We start from the raw sequence: 17,009 nt of genomic DNA, 5'->3' as shown, positions 1-17,009 counted from the left end.
ATTACCCGCGCTCGCACCTTCACCTGTGTTAGTTCAACAGTAATACAACGAAGCCTACGCCTTATTCACCGCAAAGTTGGCGATGTGTCGGAGGTGCCGAGTCAGCAGATGTGGTGTAAGAATAATTCAAAATAGTACCAAAATGTTATAACCTCAAAGAAACGGAAAGCATTAAGTTTTTGATAAAATACATCGCAATTTTAAGGATATATTGATAGACTTCATTATGGTTCATGTTTGTAAATCGTTGGAACTCTTCTGAAGATTTATTTTATATTACGATGCACTAGTCAATAAATAAAAAAAAATAATCCAAAAAATTTAGTTTTATTTCCGAGGATGTTCTGAACCTTTTTTTATCTATTCTTTTTTTATTACTTCTCTTCTGTGCTGCCAGAGTTTTCTAATAGTGCATCATATAATTCTGTTACATAATCGTATTCATCCTTCACATCTTCGTAGAAAGATTTCTTCATTGTTTCCCAATCCATGACGAATTCAGGAACGAAAAGGCTGAAATATATATTTGAATGAACAAAAACACGATAAAAATATTTCCTAGAATTCAAATGAAATGAGATAAGTATGTGTATATATATATCAAAGAAAAAAAGCTAATTAGAAGAAAATCGAACTCAGCAGAACACGCCAGTTCTTTGCGAAATCAACAATAAATGTTGATAATATTCACTATAGAATACTATCAGTACTGGAAGCGACAACAGCGTAATGGAGTACAGGTTAACAAACTAGCAGTCGTAGGTTCAAATCCTGTTCATTGTGCCAATCCTTTTTTTTTAAGAGGGGGAATGCGTTACGCATACCGGGTGACTCGGGGAAAGCCACTCCGGTTATGTGGGACTCTCTCCACATCCCTAAAGGGACAAGGAGCCTACCCACTAAACCCCCTCTGGTTCCCTCGACTCACTGTTCACCGGGGTGTGGGCACATGTTAATACTCTTAGCACACATCATTGTGCCAATCCTACCACAAGCTTCGAAGTTATAATAATCTACAACTTAAAATTATGGGCTAAATAATAGAAATTGTCAAATCACCTTTGAACGCATTTCATGTAAGGTATGAGTGAATTACTCTTGAATATGTGTATGAGGTTACTAAAGCCCGTGCAATTCGACCACTGAGCGTCCGGGGCCATCATCATTCCAACAACAGCGCCGTGGCAGATCAACGGCGAGCCATACATACCCTTTATAAAAAAATCTTCGTATTTAATATACACCTTGTAAATCACTACTAGAAGCAAAGTGGAAGCGCGAAATTTGAAAAAAGAACGTTCGTTCCATATAAGATTTGGTTTAGATATTAACCGTGTGTTTCTAAGACCAAAATCCTCGTTTAAAACATATCGTTATCTCTGTTTTGTTAAATATAATGACAGGGTTGACGATATATTTTATACAGTAATTTTGGTCTCTGAAACCAATGGTGAATGCCTCGAAGGAATCAACCAAATCTTATATGAAATGTAAGTTCGCTTTGGTTCTTTTTGGCTTCGTGGCAGTGTGCTAGCGGCTTAAGTGTAATTTAAATTGACCTTATCAATTTGAAAGGTTGGCGTTTGAACTGAATTCGATGTGCTAAAAGCGTATTTTTATTTGTATTACTTAAAAATCTACATGAATAAAAATGACATACAAAAAATGATAAATAATGAAGTGAACTAATTTGGGGTCGATTTTTTATATTATTTAGTTTTATTGTTAGTTTGGTTTAGTTTTAGTATATAGTTTATTTAATATAGTATAAATTAATTAATTTGGTTAGTATATTTTCTAATATAAATTAATTATCTATAATAAATAAAACACTTACGTGACATGGCTGAGCAGTTCTTTCTGCCTGTAATTAAATAATTTATTTTAAGTAAATAAAAACCGATATGTTTAGTTATATTGCAAAGTGTATGATGTTTGTATTTTAAATGTATGGAGGTACAAATGAAATATGATACAATACATTTGATGGAAATATGTAATATCGAGTTAACACTGTGACTGCTTGTTTTTGCAATATCGGAATAAAATGTATATAAAAATTGATAAAATATTTGATCCTTACATCTCTAAGACATATTGCAGTGCTTTCATCAGAATAACCTATGAAGCCAAGATTTACAAGTGCTGCGTGAAATCTCACAGACAACGGGTCGCACCATAAACGTTTTTTAGCAATATTTAGAAATTGCACACGCATATTCCTTTGTAGGAGAAATTTCTTCTTTTGATATATTACATCCTGAAAAAAATCATCATATTTAATTTAAAAAACAATATATTAGTCGTAATATTTTCAACAATATTAGGTAAACGACCTTTTGGTATTTTAGTTTAAAAAACAAACGAAAGCTTCAAAGATTTCTAAAAATATAAAAGATCCAGAATAAGAGTAAAAAACTAAACAAACACAAGTGGGTTGGGACCAACAGATGGTCGAGTTCAACGCAAATCTCGCCACATGGCGAGAATCGTAACAATATCACTGTCATTTGGTAATTTAAGAATAGCATGTTTTCGCTTTATATAATGCGGAGTTTGACTTCAATGCCAAATAGCAAGGGGTTTCGAAAATCGTATAAAGGCGAATATTTAGATGTATGGATGGATGTTTGTTTGAAGGCATCTACGGAACGGATCTTGATGAAATTTGACACAGATGTAGAACATAGTCTGAAAGAATACATAGGAACACATTAGCCTTATAAACATATTTGTTTTTGTTTCTAGACTTTAAAATACTCAACTCCTTTATAGAAGAAATGCCATCCGATCATAGCGCATTCGTCGTGAAGGGTAAAGCTGTCGTTTTCGAAGTCAACGGTGATACCTCTCATCGGCACCTCTGCTACGATGTCTGGCACCGTTTGCTTCAATAACATAAGTGCTGGTGAACTTTGCATCAAATAACCACGATTCGAAGTTACGTTGACCCCTTGTAAAAACAAAATACATGTTACTCTTTCCTCTTCACTACAATTATACGCAATATATTTCATTCTACATCTCTAATATGTGATTCGGATTTCCATTCGATGAGATTATAGCATATTCCTTCGTCTAAATTCATACCTCTATACATGCATGGCGGTTAAAACCTTTCGCTTTTATTTTGAACTAGCTGGGTAATACTGGCTTTGTTTGTCCTATTTTTCTAAAATAAAGGAATTATTCTGAAATAAACGTAGCCTAAGTTACTCCTTATTACATCAGCTACCTCGCTATAAAAGTCCCATCAAAATAGGTCCGGCCATTTCAGAGATCAGTCGGAACAAACAGACAGACAAACAAAAATTGTAAAATATGTTATTTTGGTGTATGCAACGTATATATTCATAAAAATGTAGTAAAAAATGGTTATTTCAATATTACAAACAGTCATTCCAATTTTATTTATTATGTATAGATGTCACTAATTTAATCGTTATATAATATTCTGAGATGTTCGTGTTTATAATGTTTAATTTGTTTAACAATAAAAAAGAGTAATGTTATTTCTTTTTTGTTTTCGTATTTTTAGATGTAATTTTTAAGTATGTAGTTTATTATTAGACTGACGGCCGGCGCAAGGTTGATAAAACCTTGTGCGCTGACCCCAGTGGGATAAGGCCAGGGAGACGATATTTTTATGAGACATTTCTTATTTTTGCACTATACGAGTATTTCCTACATACATTGACATAATTATGCTTTAGTACTATAGAAGATTCAAAAAACAACTGTCTTTAGTTTCAAGAATTAAAAATTGTAAAGACCCTCATCATCGTCATAAGCTCACTATACGTCCCTACCGAAGGCTCGGAGCCTACCCTAAGTTAGGGGTAACTAGCCCATAGTCAACCACGCTGACCAAGTGCGGGTTGGTTGACTTCACACATAACTTTGAATTTCTTCTCAGATATGTGTAGGTTGCATCAAGATGTTTTCTTTCATCGTAAGAACGTCGGATAAATGTACATATGTAGATCGGAAATCGAAAGACACATTGGTACATGGCGGGATTCGAACCCAGGACCTGCAGATTGCAAGTCAGTTTTAACCCCTGAGCTACTGACGCTCTAAATGTAAAGCCCCTAATAGCAATCAACTTAAACAATGTAAGTTTTAAGGTATTATACTTCGAACGTAATTGAGCATTTTTCTTAGTTGCCTAGTTTGTAGAGTTCCTTTGTCTTCGTTGCGACTCGTTCGAAGCAATTCACTAAGAAGATTTTCAAAGCTTTTTCCTTGAGAAAGGAAATACGGAAATTGTAAAACTTATTGTTTTCATGTACTGCTTTTAAAAATTTATTTTTATTGTTGGGTCCGGAAAAACGATTTTTTTAATATAAATAAAAATCAATGTTTTTATGTTTGTTCTGTCGTTTGTAATTTAATAATTACAAAAATGAAGAATGAATAATTTTAAGGCGCATTTGAAAACATTTATATCAGTTCATACGTTAAATAAAAGTATCTGCAAAACACATTTACATTCGGAATTTATAAAAAAGATATGTTTTCATGATTACAAAGTATTTCATAAAAAATGTTAAAAAATTTCCGACATTTTCACTGACATCAAAGTTGGATAGCAGTGAAGCTTTTTAAAAATTTTTAATCAAGGAAATATGATTTGTAAGCTGTACTTTATAGCAGCTGCTGCTGAAATATGCTCTCATTTACGGATTTTAATATCTGACGGTGCGATATTAAAAATTTAATAAAACTTCTACTCACTTTAACTCATACGATTTAACCTTTATTTTGCATACAAAAAACGTTAAAATAGAACCCACTTTCAATATCAATTAAACGCAGATACGGTACAGTGCACTTGATCGGAACTTCATTTTATTAAAAGGCACAGGTAAAAAAAAAACGTTCTTTTATCGTAAATATTGGAACTGAAAGATATACGTAATTTGTTTTACATGTTGTGTAATCAATACGTTTATTATTAAATTAACCCTTATTGAGACAAGATTTCTTTTTTGAATAAAAGCAAAAAACAAGGTTAAAAAAACTAAGTTAAAAATTATTTTATAGCGATCGTATATTTTTATAAAGTTCTATGTATGGTATACTATACAAAATAAACATAAGGGTGAAAATTTTAACTTGTTTTATTAAATAAAAGGTTAATAGTGAGTATAATCTTGTATATAAAATGTTCGTGTCATAATGCCAGTTACCATACTCCTCCGAAACTGCTTGACCGATTTCTATGAAATTTATTTACATATTCAGTTAGGTTTGAGAATCTATTTTCCAAACCATCGCGACAGATAGTAAGTTATAAAATTATAAGAAAGAACTCCAAACTATCCAATAATGAGAATTCAATCTTTAAGTATGCCTTTATAAAGCCGATAAAACAATTCTAGAACTACATATATTTACGTACTGCATTGGAACGCTTAATTGTAATTTGTTTTTTTTTTATTATATTCATTTATTTATCATATTCTTAATATTAAAAATAAAGCACCACCGTTAGCGGAATCCCACGTCTCAAACAACTATTGGTCAGGACTGTACACATAGGATTATTATTATTATTACTTACATTTTGGTATAATAATTTTCGTGACCTGTATTCGTATTCCTCGTCTTGGATGTCGGTAGAAAGTTGTGGCGATTACGTTAATAGGCCTCGTGTCTTTGGTAACTGTTAGTGGATGGGTAACGCAAACAGCTGCTGTTAAAACGGCAGTCCTCGAAACTAAAGTACCGACACATATTCCTCGGTAACGTGATAAAAAATAAACCTGGAAAATATAATTGCAAGAGAAATAATTTACATTTAAGTAGATGTAGTTATGGGTATCGATTGTTTTTATCGTGCTCCAAAAACAGAGTCTATAGGGATTCTTCGAAGCAAGTTCTCTAATCTGCATTTCCTCTGATGTTATTATTCCTTTTTTTGCCCACTTCTTTCTAAAAAAAAACTAGCTGTTGCCCATGACTCTGTCCGCGCGGAATTAGAAAAGAAACATAATAAGTAGCCCATGTGTTCTTCTAGACTATGTTCTATATAATATGTATGCCAAATTTCATCGAGATCCGTTCAGCCGTTCTGGAGATACCTTCTAACAAACATCCATCCATCCATGCATTTAAACATTCGCATAATATAAGTAAGAAGTAAGACTGAGAAGATTTGCCAAGTTGACCGCCAATCTTCGGTAACAGTTTGCAGATTGTCAGTCCGTGTAAGTTTATACTAAGCCCTATAGGCTTAAATAATTCTTAAACCCAAATTAAAGTTTAGAGAATCTGTGGACATTTAACAAAAGACTATTATATTAAAAAAGTTTACTAAAAACTTTGTCATAAATCTTTATAGTTAAAGAATGATCTATGTTTTCAAAGGATGTTTTGATTGTCATATTAAGGATGAGAATACTCTACGAGGAAGTTGTTCAGCTGTCGACTTTGATTACACAATCAACACGACAATGCTACCGAGCGACAATTTTATACTAACTAAAAGAAATTGCTCTGTTAAAGGGGGATCAAAGACTGCGTAGAAAAGTTTACTTTGTAACATTCAACGACATACGTAACGTAACAATAATATATCCTGTTATAGTTTCTATTATAGATCTGTCTATTTGTTATGTCATAAACAGTGACTGGCAACATTTTCTATATGCCGGGTGTATTTATGTCGGTTTTTTTGTGTAATTCGGGAAGACCTTTATGTTAACTCAGGGAGGATCCTAAATTGACTGTCGTAGGATATATGAAAATGCAGTAATATACAATACTAATATGCTATAATACTTACAATAAAAGGTACTGATTTCTCACGAGGTTGGAATGGAGAATCTCCTTTACATATTGTTATAAATGCAACTGAAAATGAAAATATTATTTTACAAGGATAAATGTTATTTAGTATTTTAATATTGAAGAAATATTTTATTATATTAAAGATTATACCAAATAAATTTAATGTAATCCATACTTTCATGGCGTTTGTTACTGCAATGCATTATTGTGTTATTTTAAGTATAAACGATAACAATTTAATTAATAAATGTCAACGGATCGTTAATTTTGTTACCAATACAAAGCTAGAAATCTACACCGATAACGTACAGATAAAAAAAAAGAAATATTTTGCACACTTTCCGCACGAGCAAAAAGCAAAGAAGTTATATAATTTCTCATCGTAATTTGTTAACGCACGCTTAGAGTCCGTACCGACAGCTGAAACAGTCGGTGGCTGGCCGAATTTATAAATTATACGACCCATATGGCACTGACTTACAACTTCACAAACTTTACACCTATTTTCAACTAAATACCTATTATTATTCTTTCAATTTTCGATTGTCACTATAATAGTCAAGAGACTATTAAAGCGCGGCACTCTGTTCATGCATAATGTAAAGTATTCTGGTATAGTCTTCATCAAAAAGTCTCATTTAATAGAATTCACATGTCTGTCATGAATAGGCCTTTGTTTGAAATTTTAACGAGAATTTTATGCGAGTCATCCTTCTAATTCCTTTGACAAAAATTCCGGATTCTGTTGGCAGCTTTTATAAGAGCGTAGCTACATGCTTTGTGAAGTTACCTGTCACCGTACCGCCGACGTACACTTGACTCAACAGAACACGGGCGCATTTGTGCTCCCTCCGCTTTTCATACGTCGGAAGCTTTTGCATTTTCATGCTGGAAACGTTTCAAAGGCGAAAAGGGAATCCGGTTCAGATTGTAACTGGAGATAGCATTTTTATAAAAGCTTGATGACTCACACTGACGACGCTTTGAAATAATGAAAAATGAAAAGAAAAGGTATACAATTTTGTTTGTATTTACAATGATACTAAGATATTTTTGGGTATTTTTTTTTGTTATTTCTAATTGATTTTTAATTAATTACTCTTTGCTAAAATTTAATACAGCATTTTGTCTATGACTGATATTTTTATTAATGTTATATAATTAAACACTAGGAAACCTTTAAGAGGAAATGTTATTTTCAATGTTTTACTAAAAGTTATTTTTAGTTGTCATAAAAATATTAAAATTTCAAAGCCCGCTAAAGGAATAGAAAAGCAGCTGCATCGCTTTTAGTCATGTTGCATTTCTGTTTTGCGTTTCTACAAATTTTAATGTAAAATTCAACGGATCCAAAGTGCTCTGATGCTTTCTTGCGCTTATTACGTTCCATTTTATTTCTACGTTACACAGAGCCTCGGCAGAAAATGAAATGTATTTTCTTTTTATTTGCAGCTGTTTTAAATCTAAGTTAAAATGCTTGTCAGTTTATTCTAGTGGTAAAACATTTTAGACTAGAATATATTTAAAACTAACTTCGCTTTGCAATTTCACACCAAAAACCGTCCACCTTCATCTGACTGAGGGTAAGATTGATAGGAAAAAGGTTATTTTTTTCCTGAATTCTCCTAATCTTCTACTCCTTTCAATCTCCTTCTTCTTTTTTAGATAAAGTGGGAAGAGAAGGTATAAATTGCGCTTTCACTCCTGTAATATTTATTCCGTAATGTTTTTTTTTGATTCTAATTGTTTTGTAAAAGAAAAGTCGTGGTATTTTACCTGTTGAGCTGGTCTTCAGCTACTGATTCGGCTTCTTTTTAAATATAAACTTTGAATATGATAAGTTATAAAAGAGCAATTGAAATTTTTTATTTTAAATAGCCAAGTAAATGTAAAATTAACGGATTCAATTAAGCCGAAGGATTATCGAGTATTCCATTGCGATACGATGTTCGGAGAAAGATTAATTAAACTAATTGAAACAAATTTTATTTAAGAGGATTATTAAAACGATACTTATGAAACAATTTTATATTTACATTTCTCAAGCTAAGTTAATTAAGAACAATGTAGCTTATTGGTTTCTAAAGCGATTGGAATCGGTTAGACATTTTCAGAATTCGCAATAATTTCTCACTTTTATCCAGTAACAAAAATTTTATGAGGATTTACTATAGTTAATGTTTAGAGATTTTAAATATACAATTGATATGTATTTTTGAATGAAAAGTATGTTTTGTTAATATATCGTCATCCCTCTCATTATCTTTGACAAAACAGAGATAACAATATGTTAAAAACGGAGATTTTAGGCTTGGAAACTTATGGTAAACAGACCGATCAAATAGCTTACAAACTCAAAATTAATTTTCCTTAACAAATTTCATTAAATTCATTGCACGGTTTTAGCCTACGCGAAAATAATAAAAAATAATAACAATATTTAAATATTATCTTATTTAAAATGCTCTCATATATGCAATAACATTTTTAACTAACAAAAATATAATAATAAACTTGTATTCATTAACAAAACGAATTCGTTTCGATTTAATATGATTAATTCTACCATTTCCTCGTAATACCTTCCACCCGATCTGCAATACACACGCAATTATAAACGTAACGTTAATTAAAATGCGCAGAAATATTAAATATTACAAACGCAAACATCCCGGAATTGCGATATTCATTTGCGAAATATAATTCATTTATGCATTGCGATGTTACAGTTATGTTTCGTAAATTAATTCTTCCCGGTCGATATCGATCGCAGTGATGTCTCATGGATGGTACGAAATAATTTAACGTGGGTTTCCATTACTAATATTATCCATTTACAAATTGTATAAAAAAAAAATAAGTGAATTTATCAAAACAAAAAATGATTCAGTTATTTTTAAATCGTTTATATGCTGAAGCATTCTTGTAATATTTTCCAGACATCCAGATGAAATTGCACTTGTTTTATTTTCGACTCGCCAAGAGAGCAGACGATGTAAGAAGTAAAAGGAAAGAAATGTCGAGATGCAAGTGTCCTCAGAGTTTCACGAGCAACGAATACTTTTGAAATATCTAAAATTAAATTCCTACAGCAGGTGTGCTTTACTTTAAGCTGTTTATTTTTGTCGACGACCTTTTTGAAACTCTCACCAACTTTAATCTTATCAACCAACTGTAACTTCCTACTAATATAAATGTGAATGTTTGGATGGATGTGTGTTAGATGGTATCTCTAGAACATCTCAACGGATCTGGATGAAATTTGGCATAGACGTAGAACATAGTCTGACACATAGGCTACTTACTAATAAAGTTTTTTTTTAAATTCCGCACGAACGAAATCGCGGGCGGCAGCTTGTATAACATAATATGTAGAATGTTGTGTTTACAGTTTCATGACGTCTTAGTACTTTAATATTATCTACATCCTATGTTAAACTTCTACTGATTATGTTCCATGTTCCAATCTTATATTGGTCGAATCGACCGTGCAATGACCTGATAAAATCTTATATATTACAAGCTCACGCTTTGGTAAGCGTTAAAAAAAATATCTCTAAGAATGTTGCTGGTTCTTGTTGTTCTTTAAAACAATAAAAAAAATCAACACTATTTCTCGTTTAGTTACTTATTTTAAGGTCATTTAAAGTTTAATTGTTTCTTAAAAACGAGTTCCAATAAAACATGTTGCAAGAAAACAAAGTAGAATCGAATTACGCATTAAATCTGCTATGAAAGTTAATTGGCGTCTCGCCAGAAAAAAAAACCAAAGTCGTCCCGCGAAGGAAATCCGGTCATTCCCGGAAAAAGTAATAAATCTTGTTGGGTTGTAGATAGAGAGATCTTTCGGGTGTGTCCGGGGGGAGGTGGATGTGTGAGGCGAGGGGCGGCGGGGGCCAGGAGCAGGAGTATGCAGTGTACAGTGGTACTGTACCAGTCCCGGGTGTAGTAAGGGACAGATCAATAGCCAAGCGTCCTCCGAGTTTCGGAGTCTCTAGCGTCGCGCACTCGCGTACCGAACTTCGTCCCGACAGCACGCATTTCACCCTAGCACAAGAAATCCAACTGCGAATATGGAGGTAAGCATATTTTAACTAAACGAAATATGTATTTATTTCCCATAGTTTAGTTTTCCAAAACATTTACATTTATTGTGACTTTTAAGCGAGATATTACATAAAGTAGACGTTTTTTAAGTTATTTTTAATTATTATTAAACGTATTAATTTAAAAAAAATACGTTTGTTTATTTACTAATGATAATTGTACATTATGAAATAAGACAAATTTTTACCATAACAAATTATATTTTTAAAGGTGATTTTCCTATTCGTTACATCTATAAATTTTTAGCGTTTATTCCAAATATATGAAATAAAAAAAAATACTGGAAGAATGCATAATGGAGAGATAAAAATTAACAAGAATCTTATTTTCAACTAATAGTGTGTTGTGGTCTGCTGTCATTCGATTCCGATACAAATATTGTGCCGGATTCCGTAACCTATGCAATTTAATCCGTCCCGCTCTAACACGTAGAATGTTAAAAGACACCATATGTAGGTATTTTTATGGGATCTTTTTGTGGAATGCAGTCTCTATGGTCTTTTTTTTGTTTTTTATCTGTAAATCAATACTTGTGGCCGCGTTCAAATGAATAGCAACTAGTGATACATTAAGTAGAAAACGTCTTTGTTTCTTTAGTTCCAGGGGTCTTTGTTCGAATTTTAGGTCAGGGATGCAATTCAGCCGCGAGATGTCGCCACTTGACATATGTTTTAGCGGCAAAATTTGTTTATCTGTACAAATTCATATTTCACTAATACGCAATTAAATATTGAGAAAATATGATTAATAAAAAATATTAGGGTTAAAACAGACCCGGATACCGACCCTGGACATTTCCTGTACAAATATAAAAACAATAAATTATTATCAATTCACTTGTTATCAGATACAAGTAGCAAGCGAGTCATTGAGTTTATTTTCGTATTGAGTCCGTAGCTATGAAACAATAAAGTCGTTGACTGGTCACTATCATTCGTTCGACGTATAAATAAACATATGCGATATGAATTTACAAATTACTCTTATAAACCACAATTCATGTTAATTGTTTACAAACGAGGAGAATAATGTTAGAAAATATTAAATTCTTACTATAATCACATTATAAATACATGATTTTTAATTATTTTTAGTTGAAAAAAACATGTGGCAATCTCTAAAATAAATTATTATTAATTAAACAGATTATTTTAGACGAGTCAAATTATTTAAAAAAATTATACTCATTAAATACAAAGCTATTGCGAAAATTTAAATATAAATATGAAAATGCGAAGCGAACTCTTAATCTTTACTTAAGCAGACCCTTAGTGTAGATTTAAAACAAAGATTTTGAGACTTTATTACATATTAATTTGCTTGCGTGATTTATTACTTTTAATTAAATTAAGATCTTTATCTATTCATCAAGTTTTATACACGATGGTAACAGGGTGGTAGTGGTTTTGTCATATAGTTATTATACAGGTATAACAACAATGGAAACTCACCGCTAGCGTTGCTTCGCGTCCGATGTTTATTCTCTATGAAAGATTATAGAAATTGATAAGTTATTTGTGTGCAAATCATTGTCCTCTTTCCACAACAGCAATTCTTTTGTTTGAACTTGTATTTTGGTAATTTAAACTCTTGGATGTTCTCTTGATATCCTGGGGACTGATAATTGTTTAACATCACTATAATCATCAGCCAATTTCTGTCCACTATTGGACAAAAGCCTTCGCTAATGCCGTAGTATGCGGTCCGCAGTTTTCACATATTTAGTATGAATGTTACAATTTTACGTACGAAACTTAGTAATCCGTTGTCAATTTTTACACGTATCTCTTTCCTATTTCGGAGTTAGAGTCGTTAGTTCAAAATAGCACAGCTGGCAAGTTTAGGATTGCGTTCAATTTTTAAAAATAATATTTTTGTTGCAGTATAAACAGTGCGGTTGGATGGTTGCTGGTTTGATCCTACTACTGGTGGCTATAGCTTCAGCTGAAGGAGAAGTTTTGGAGAAAGGCGATCATGAAGCTCTCGTCCGCAACGAAAGAGGCGCTAAAAGTAGAGGTAACAGTTTATATTACAAAACTAGCTAACGCCTGCGACTCCGCCCGCACAAGATTAAAAAACATAGTAGCCTATGTGTTCTTCCTCACTATGTTCTATATTTTTGCTAAATTTCAGCGAGATTTATACAGCTGATGGAGCTTAGACCTTGTTACGAATATCTATTCAGCCATCCATCCATCCAAACATTCGCATTTATAATGTTAGTAAGATATCCTATGTTGTATTTATTATGCTGTAACTTAGCATGTGTTTGTTTGTAATTGGATCATAGCAACATTAATTAGGAGTTGTAAATGTTATTTTAATCATCATTTAACTTATATTATAAACTACGAAGGCCACGTGTCACTATCGCTATATGTACAAAATCTCAATCTTAATTGATATTTAATTTAATCAACAATATTTAAGCGCTATTTTATAATAGCGCTATTATATAATGCTCTTTTGTTCAGAGACATGTCGCTACGTTCGTGGCGCTTGGTCCGAATGCGATTCTAAGACGAACATACGTTCGCGAACGCTTACTTTGAAAAAAGGAGATGTTTCGAACTGCGAACGTACAAAGACTATTCAGAAGAAATGTAAAAAAGGTAATGACACTTTTATTTCATCATTATTAAACGATATTTTTATAAAGTATTGATTAACATTCTTAAATTATTATCAACAGTATTAAAAGGTGAAAAGATGCTTATTGTTTCATTGAATACAATAGAAATAAATGTCTGTCTGTCTTGTTCAATATTTAGTTAAATATATTATTTTGTATTCCTAGCGTGTCGTTACGAGAAATCGTCATGGAGCGAATGTAGTCCCAATGGTGAGATGTCCAGGACTGACATGTTGAAAGCAAACAGCGACCCGACTTGCGACCAAAGCCGACGCATTACTAAAAAATGCAACAAAAACAAACAAGTCAAGTCCACCAAAGATAAGGGTAACAAATCGATCTATTAATTTTGGATGAAATAAATTCTACACACGGCTTACCGTGGGTTTCCGAGACCGCAATTTGTGTTTTAAACATATTGTTATCTCTGTGTTATCAAATATGACGATATGTTTTACACAGAGATTTTAGTCTCAGAAATATAAGATATTCCAATGATCAACAATTATTTTGTAATAGCTTAACGTCACTTAATTTTTTTTATAATTTCCAGGTCGCAGAAATCGTCAGTAAAGTGTGTTTGTAGCTGTGCCTACTATTTAGATTATAACAACGTTTTTATTATAAAATTGTCATGATTGTTCGTTGATTCTAATTTATGTAATAGCGCCAATATCATGAAGTGTTGGTTTTAAAGTTATTGTATTTTAAGCATTTATTAGTAACAATGTAATAACAATACTGTTTTACTCTTTGACATTTCAATGTTCGAAACTTTAAATATTCGTAATTAGATGCCTTTTCATTTTATCATAATAGTTAAGTTAAATATTTGATATTAAATAAATGAGTACTTAGCTATGTTCTTTATTTAAAACCCTTAATCCATGTATGACAGAGACCAAAGAGTAACAAAATATTAATTATAGAGTGGACATCCGAAATATTTACGAAGAGATAAGACAAAGTCGTTAGAAACGATGTTGTCAAGGTAACGGTTTTCTCACCAAACTTAAATTTAAGGAAAAAAAGCTATCGCCTGCGACTCTGTCCGCGAGGGATTAAACAAAAAGCTTAATTAGTAGCATATGTGTTCTTCCACACTATGTTCTACATTTATGCCAAATTTCATCAAGATTCGTTGAGCCGTTCCGGAGATATCTTTAAACAAACATCCATCCATCCATCAAAACATTCGCATTTATAATATTAATAAGAGTAAGATTGACATATTTTCTTCCTATGTTTTTTTTTAATTTTATAACAAGTTATTCTTAACTCCGATGCTTCATAAGACTCACGACGATTATCAAGAGGGGTAGGATGTATCCATTGGATTTTTCGGTTGAAAAAAAAACATGTGTTATTCGGGTTGCTACTATTTATTTAAGTTTTCCATTTTTAGTAAAATTCGATGTATATTATTTAAGTCTTATCAATTATTTCGAAATGAATGCACCTATATTTAAAACGTCTCCCACAATAAATAAATAAAGATAAGGCTTAAATATTAACATCAAATTTTATAAAGTATACATTATTAAGTTATATTTTTTAAATAAATAAATAATTTAGCTTTACATCTATAATAAATATTTCTTTTTTAAATTACATTCATATAAAAATGGTAACAAATTTTTAAGTGAGATAGAATTCAAGATGGACGCTCTTCAAATTTTATTCTAAGCTTTACTATTCGCGAACTATATGAACAATTAAATTTTGTTCAGAAATATCACAGGTCAATGTTCGAACGTGCGTTTATAATTTCACTTGAACAGTTGTTTGGCGTAGTACCATATTCTAAAGAAGTACTCGTCACGTCGCAGGAGGGAGCCACGGGCGTATGATCGTATGTCGGCGTCCATATTATGTTCACGCAGCCACGATGTCGTCGTCTGCGTACTGAAGGACGTCGGCTCTGTCATCTCCGTTTGTTCACCCGGTTCCTCATCAGCATACGAGTCTGTACAAATTATTATCATATTAATTACATGGTTCATTAAACATTTGATGATAGCGGGTGAAGTAAGGCTAGGTCTATGTCCTATTGAACGGTTAACAATGATCTGACTGCGACTGATCTCTCAATCAGTATGACCATGCTCAGTAAGGGCCCGAGATTACAGCGACACTATAATTAGTACTGAATAAAGAAATATATAGTAATAACAATAGTTTATGAAAATTGTTCATGGTTAAATTAAGCTTATAAATATAAACCTTGTGACATAATATAATTTTATTAAGAAGTAAGGAAACGTACAGGCTGAATACTTCAATAGAATAAGTTTCTGTATGCACTTTTGTAATTAATGTATAGGGGACTTGAACAATTTTCTTACCCTAAGATTTTGCGTATGGTAGCACAAGTATTGAGATTCGAACGCGTTAATTTAAATATGTGTTAAATATTATGAAAATTGAATATTTACCTTCTCCAGGAATAACTTTAAATGGTTCATCGGATTCAAGCGGTTCGCTAATACCAATTTCGTTGCGAGCGTATATCCTTATCATGTAGGTATGGTTCTCACTCAAATCCTTGATGTTGAATTTCAACGTTTGACTGTCTACTTTACCAACTTCCATCCACATTGTTTTTGTGACGTCACGGATGGCGATGTTGTATCCCAAAAGAGGGGCACCTCCGTCCCATTCTGGCGTTCCCCATGACGTCATAACAATGTTATTGCCTACTGTTCTGATTTCTAATGGCCCAATTGGTGGGGAAGGTACAGCTGAAATACAAATTGAATAATAAATAACTACAATCATGTAAGCAGACAATGGATGTCTATTCAAATCTTAACTACGACTTCTTTCTACGATTCTCGCTTTTTTATAACTATAGTTAAAATGTAATTTTTGCACTACATTACTTGTAAATTACATATAATTATTGTTTATTCGGAAGTTGAACAACTTTTTCTAATAATTAAATATTAGTAAATTTAGAATGAGCTCGATAAAATGCCAAATATACCAATGGGTATTGTAAACAAACTTACTGGCATGTTTCTCCAAATGCACTAATTCTGATTCAGTTGGTAAACTAATGCCAATACTGTTTTCAGCAGATATTCTGAATATGAGATCTTCTTTTTCTCTAATATTCTCGATACAATGTTCGTATGTTGAACCATTTACTGTGATTATTTTAGACCATGATTTTCTGTTTGTTGTCGTATACTCTATTATGTAATCTGAAATTATAATATTTGAATATAAATATTTATATATAATTTCCTATTAAAATAGTCACGTAAGATCTTCCAAAGTTAAAAAATAATAGATATATCTTACTTGTTATTACACTGCCACCATCACTCTCTGGAGCCATCCATGAAAGAGTAACTGATCTTGAAGTAATTTCTCTTACCATGACGTTTAGCGGTTGAGAAGGTGGAGCTAGAACAGTAAATTTAGTTTAATTTAAAAATTGCTGCTGTCGCCCGCGACTCCGTCGACGCGG

General features: G+C 32.2%; 3 protein-coding genes across 12 annotated transcripts in view; 1 reads left to right on the top strand and 2 right to left on the bottom strand.

Annotated features, from left to right (window-relative positions):
• Window positions 1-336: 336 nt before the first annotated feature.
• LOC106126294 (uncharacterized) lies at window positions 337-7,023 on the bottom strand. The gene is made up of 8 exons (XM_013323854.1): window positions 6,946-7,023; window positions 6,791-6,858; window positions 5,567-5,768; window positions 2,766-2,953; window positions 2,084-2,260; window positions 1,838-1,864; window positions 1,060-1,211; window positions 337-513 (listed from the first exon to the last, which is right to left on the bottom strand). The coding sequence occupies exons 1-8, from the start codon at window positions 6,974-6,976 to the stop codon at window positions 375-377; spliced, it is 984 nt and encodes a 327-aa protein (XP_013179308.1). The 5' UTR covers window positions 6,977-7,023; the 3' UTR covers window positions 337-374.
• A 3,754-nt stretch (window positions 7,024-10,777) lies between these two features.
• On the top strand, window positions 10,778-14,391 carry Miple (pleiotrophin-like protein). The gene is given in 5 exon segments (NM_001312071.1): window positions 10,778-10,874; window positions 12,786-12,918; window positions 13,377-13,514; window positions 13,700-13,861; window positions 14,088-14,391. Coding segments are annotated over 5 exon segments (459 nt in total). The 5' UTR covers window positions 10,778-10,868; the 3' UTR covers window positions 14,108-14,391.
• A 506-nt stretch (window positions 14,392-14,897) lies between these two features.
• LOC106126120 (muscle M-line assembly protein unc-89) overlaps window positions 14,898-17,009 on the bottom strand; it is a 78,505-nt gene continuing 76,393 nt past the window's right edge. For all 10 annotated transcript variants that reach the window (XM_013323594.1, XM_013323593.1, XM_013323592.1 and 7 more), the window contains 4 exons: window positions 16,841-16,945; window positions 16,546-16,740; window positions 15,970-16,275; window positions 14,898-15,500 (listed from right to left, as the gene is read on the bottom strand). In XM_013323594.1, the coding sequence (XP_013179048.1) occupies window positions 15,304-15,500; window positions 15,970-16,275; window positions 16,546-16,740; window positions 16,841-16,945 (803 nt within the window). In that variant the 3' untranslated portion in view covers window positions 14,898-15,303. The remainder of the gene's footprint in view (window positions 15,501-15,969; window positions 16,276-16,545; window positions 16,741-16,840; window positions 16,946-17,009) is intronic.

This window comes from Papilio xuthus, unplaced genomic scaffold (assembly GCF_000836235.2).
Source record: "Papilio xuthus unplaced genomic scaffold, Pxut_1.1 DF825017.1, whole genome shotgun sequence".
NCBI lineage: Eukaryota > Metazoa > Arthropoda > Insecta > Lepidoptera > Papilionidae > Papilio > Papilio xuthus.
Note: the sequence above shows the minus strand (reverse complement) of the source record. Positions and strands in the feature narration are given on the sequence as shown.